General features: G+C 61.9%; 1 protein-coding gene across 1 annotated transcript in view; it reads left to right on the forward strand.

The window, feature by feature from the left end:
* The window catches only part of RHTO_05938 (reverse transcriptase), a gene marked incomplete at both ends in the record, with an annotated part of 7,574 nt that extends 2,937 nt beyond the window's left edge, over positions 1–4,637 (forward strand). Inside the window, 2 exons of the mRNA XM_016419599.1 lie at positions 31–2,970; positions 3,103–4,637. Coding sequence (XP_016269526.1) covers positions 31–2,970; positions 3,103–4,637 — 4,475 coding nt within the window. The remainder of the gene's footprint in view (positions 1–30; positions 2,971–3,102) is intronic.
* Between the last annotated feature and the right edge of the window lie 816 nt (positions 4,638–5,453).

A 5,453-nucleotide genomic window follows, 5' to 3' on the forward strand; every position in this document is an offset into this window, starting at 1 on the left:
TCGTCTCCTACAACGTCAACCGCTCCGAAGAAAACCTCATCCGCCTCCGAAAAAACCCCAACCTTCCCACCACCGACCTCATCCAAGAACCGCCGCGTCCCTTCAAACCCTTCGACAACGCCAACTGGCGCCTCATCACCCCCCCACCAACCTCGCTGCCAGACGGCGAACCCGCCCCCATCCGCAGCCTCATCTTCATCTCAAACCGCCTCGGACCGGCCGTCGCGTTGCAAGTCGCGGTGGAATCAGGCGACGTTACTGCAGTCGACGTCGAGCTGCTGCACGGCGAAACAATCCGCGTCATCAACATGTACAATCCCTGCAACGAACGAGGAAAGGAGGTGAGATACTTACCGTATAACACATCCGTCTCGACGGTGCTCCCGCCGCTACTCGCCTCAACCCCCAACTCCTCGCTCGTCGGCGTCGCCGGCGACTTTAACCTATCGCACCCGGATTGGGATGAGTTAGTTGGCGACCCAGACGAAGCGGCGGAAGAAGCGGTACGCACCTTCGTCCACCACAACCTCGCCCACTACCTCCCACCCAACACCATCACCAACCACCCCCACAACTCCCAACATCGAAAGAAACCTCTCGACCTCGTCCTCGGCTCGCTGCGCGCAGAAGAACGAGTTGTCAGTTGCGGACTCGCCGAAGACCTCGAGTCCGGCTCCGACCACCGCCCCGTCCGACTCATCCTCGCCCTCGAGACCACCACCTACTCCCCACCACCTCGTCGCGCCTTCCGCCGGACGGACCCCGCGATCCTCGACCGCGCCTTCCGCGACGCGGCCGCCCATCTCCCGACCTCCCCGCTTCTCACTGCCACCGACATTGACCAACGAGCAGCCCAACTCACCAACGCGCTACAAACCGCCATTTCCGCCGCTACGCCCTTCGCCCGGGCCCGAGCCGGACGAATTGTTCCGTGGTGGGACGGCGAGCTGGCCGAAGCGAGCAAGGCGGCAAGAAGAGCGGCGAACCGAGCGTTCCGGATGCGAGAGGCCGATAGTCGAGAAGAGGAGGGAAGGGAGGCGTGGCGTGAGAAGAAGAGGCGAAGGAATGAGGTGAAGGAGCTGATGAGGAGGAAGAAGGAGGCGTGGGAAGAGAAGGAGATGGCGGCGGTAACGGAAGCGACGCTGTGGTCGACGGTCAAGAAAAGCATCAGCGAAGCCTGCACCGCCAACGCCACAACCCCGCCGCTTCGGAAGGGAGACGGTACTTACGCGACCTCCGCCCTCGACAAACTCACCCTCCTACGCCCGATCCTCCTCCCGACCGTCCCTCCCAACTCTCTCAACGCGCCGACACCCGCTCAATCACCCGCCACAAGCCCAACAACCCACCCTCCGCCCGGCTGCAATCCTGACATCCCAACTTTGCGCTGGCCGGAACCGCAACCTGCGAAGGCCGGGATTGGGAGGAGAGTCAGCGGTGTTCAAGTAAGCCCTGAGTTTATTGTCCAACCTACTACTCGAGAAGCAGACGACCGCCACGAGAGTGAGCCAAGACGTACCTGCGCAGACCCGACCGCGACGACGAAGAAGACGGTGAGGGCGACGACGAGGAAAGCGGCGGCGACGATGGCGAATACGGCGACGAAGGCAAAGATGGCGATGTCGAAGGCGACGACGAGCGACAAGACGGAGGGAGGAGAGGAGGGAGGAAGGGGAGGGTCGTTTCCTGAGGGTGAGGAACGTCAGCAAGTACGTTCTCACCGGTCGTATTGCAACCCTCAAGGGGCTACGCACTCGAGTCGTTACGGAGTTGAATCCCGCGCAAGCGAGGCCACCATCACTCCCGCAGAAGCCGACGAGGACGTTCACGCCGAACCACCGACGCCCGCCTTGCCCTGGCCGGAGATGCACGAGTGCGAAGTAGCGTCAGCAATCATGCAAGCCCGACCCTTCGCCGCCTGCGGACCTGACGATGTACCCAACCACGTCCTCCAACTCCTTCTCCTTCTCCCGCTCCTCCTTCCGCATCTCACCTCCCTCTACCGCACCTCACTCGCCCTCGGCCACCTGCCTCGATCCTGGCGAGACGCTTCGTGCATTGTCCTCCGCAAGCCCAAGAAACCGGACTATCGCGATCCGAAAGCGTACCGGATGATCGCTTTTGAGCGCTGCGTGGCAAAAGGACTGGAGCGAGTTGTCGCCGCCCGGCTGTCGCATCTCGCCGAATCACACGGCATACTGCCGCAATCACACTTCGGTGGTCGTCGCCGTCGCTCGGCGGAAGATGCGGTGGTCTGCGTCGTCGATGAGATCAAGGGTCAGTGGCGGAACGGCAACGCGGTCATCGGCCTCGCCCTAGACGTCTCCAAGGCGTTCCCAAGCGTCCAGACTGAACGACTCACCACAAATCTCAAGAACCGCGGCCTGCCCGACTCCGCTTGCTCCTGGATCCGCTCGTTCCTCAGCAACCGGACATGCACCCTGCAGCTCGAAGGCGTCGTTAGCGAGACGATTGAGTGGACCAGCGGACTGCCCCAAGGCTCACCTTTATCGCCCATTCTTTTCCTCGTCTACAACTCGCCGCTTCTCGAGTCCTGCGAATCGGCGTCGACGTGCGGCTTTGGCTGGATTGACGACGTGAACATCTTGGCCTGGGGCAGAACAGTTGGCGAAGCGGTCAGCGCTATGAATGGGATCGTCCCGCGACTAGAGGCATGGTCCGACAGCCACTCGTCCGCCTTCGAACCCACGAAGACCGAGGCAACCATCTTCCTCCCTTCCGCCCACGCCATTCCCACAAATACGCCCCAAGTCGTCCTCCGCGGCCACCACATCGAGTTCAACCCGACCCTGACAATGCTGGGAACGAAACTCGACTCACGGTTATCCTTCCGCGACCACATCTCCTCCTGCGCCGCCCGTGCCACAGTCTCAACGACGGCCGTATCCCTCCTCACCCGCTCAAAGGCCGGCCTAGCGCCAAGACTGGCGCGCCAGCTCGTGGTAGCTTGCGTCTTGCCGAGGTTGATGTAGGCGGCGGCGGCATGGGCGGATCCTGCAAGGGGCAAGGAGAAGACAAAGGAGTTAGTGCGCATACAGAAGGTGGCTGCCATGGCCATCACGGGAGGCTTTCGCTCAGCAGCCGGCGAGGCGCTCGAGATTGAAGCAGGCCTGTTACCGATCCACCTCCAACTCCAAAACCAGCTTTTTCGCCTCGCCCTGCGCGCTCTCTCCGCCTCACCCCAACATCCGCTCCACGCCCGCGCTACCACAGCCCGCCGTCGTCCCGGACACGCCGCATACCGTTCACCTTTCGACTTAGCCCTGACCAACCCACTCCTCCCGCCCGACCTCGTCGTCGAGACGATCTACCCCGACCCGATCCCGCCCTGGTCGCCCAACCCCGCCCCGCCCGTCGAACTTGCCCGCAGGAAGGAGATTGGGACTCACGAGCACGAGATAGTCGTCCGCGACCTCCCCCTCGGATCCCTCCTCGTGTACACAGACGGGTCAATGGGCGACTCGGGTACGGTTGGAGCAGGTGTCGCAGCGAAGTTGTGGGAAGGTGGAAGAGTGGTGATGAGGGAAGGAGAAGCAGTCGAAGTCGAGCTGTGGCAGAGGGAGAGAAGGAGCATGGGTCAGCGACAGACGGTCTACACCGGAGAACTCGAGGGCCTGCGCATGGCACTCTCCTACCTGCTCGTTACCCAAACCGCTGACTCGCCCCTTACCGCCCTCATATCCCTCGACAACACCTCCGCCCTCGCCCACTCAACTGACCCGACCCCCTCGTCCGGCCAACACTTCCGCCTCGCCATTCGGCAGGCGTTCGAGGAACTCCAACGCACCAGAAAGGATATCGCCGTGAGTCTGTCGTGGTCGCCAGGTCATGTCGGGATCGAGGGGAACGAGGTTGCGGATGTCGAGGCGAAGGAGGCGGTGCGGGAGGAGGAGGAGTCAGCGAGGGCGCGGGAGGAGCGGACGAAGCTTAAGACGCACCTCAAGGGCCGTCTAGCCTTTGTACCAGCCATGGCCAACCTGTCCAGCGAGTCAGAGGGCGACTCGAGTGATTGGGAGGAGGAGAAGCGAGGAGCCCGCCATCTCGCTAAGTCCAGCCACCCCGGTCGACGACCTCGCTTCGCCCCTTGCTTGACAGGCGACGATGCTGGATTTCCCGCTACAACTTCTGCTCTCTGGACCGCCCACAAGCGGGCCGTCACCGAGCGATGGAACGCGGAATGGGCGACATCGTCACTTCCTCGCCCCCTCGCGAACGTCGTCAAGACGGCTTCCTCAGCTCACAAGTACTACGCCGGGCTCCCAAGACGTCACGCAACACTCCTCTGCCGCCTACGCACCGACGCGTCTGCGCTCAACAAACATCGCGCCCGCTTCGACCCGTCCCGATCCAACCTCTGCGAGTGCGGCGAGGTGGAGAGTCGGGAACACTTCCTGATTCTCTGCCCGCTGTACGAGCAGGCACGCACCTCGTTCTACAAGCACATTCGACTTCGTCAGACCCCTACAATCGGCCTCCTCCTCGGCAACATCGACTACCGCATCCCTCTCCTCGGCTTCATCGCAGCAACAGGTCGTTTCGAGCGCCTGACGGAGCCGGCGAAGGATGAGGAGCAAGAAGGGGACAAGAAGAGAAGGAAGGCGGAGAACGGAGCGTAGGAGAAGACCGCCCGGCACCACCACCACCCCAAACCTTCCGCCCCGAACCCTATCTCGCTCTCTCTCGCTCGATCCAACCTCGACCCGGCCCGCTTTCAGCTCGGCAAGTCTGCTACACCACACTCTACCACACGACCCACCAAAACCGCGCCCCGACTGTCGTCGCCGTCGTCGCCGCCGTTGAAGAAGGACAAGATCAATTCTGGCATTATCTCGATGGTTTCTCGGTATTTCGGCTTCGTTTTTCGTTCCCCTAGCCCCCAACACCCCCTTCTACTAGCTCACCGCACCGTGCCCCTCCACCATCACTCTTACCCTTTCTTTCGCGCTTTCTCACACTCACACCTACTTTGTCGCTCCATTCTGCTCACCCACTGTTTCTCCACCCTTTATCGCCTCTCCACTTCAGTAGATACCCCTTCTATGTCGTTATGCGCTGTGGTGACCAGACTTCACCGGTCTACATGGGCTTAGCCCGATATGACTTGAAGTCAGGAACTCTCTCTCTCTCTCTCTCTCGACCCGAGAGCAAGATTGTCAAGTCCTCAACGTTGTCCTTGCCGCCTCTCAAGCTTGTACAACGACACATCTGCAATGCTAGACGAATCCCTCGCTCGAGGCAACGACTGCGGTGCGGCAGGTCTCGCGGACCCGCAGTCCCCTTTGCCATGACAGCAGCACCTCGGCCTTGATTCTGCCATCTTGCTCGCGTCCTCCTTCGCTTCTCCTGCGCCCAGTCTCCTCGCAAGACCAGCTTAACGACGACCTTGAACCCCTGTCACGCCGCATGCGCCCACGACTCCTCGACTCCCCCCC

This window comes from Rhodotorula toruloides (genome assembly GCF_000320785.1).
Source record: "Rhodotorula toruloides NP11 unplaced genomic scaffold Scaffold39, whole genome shotgun sequence".
NCBI lineage: Eukaryota > Fungi > Basidiomycota > Microbotryomycetes > Sporidiobolales > Sporidiobolaceae > Rhodotorula > Rhodotorula toruloides.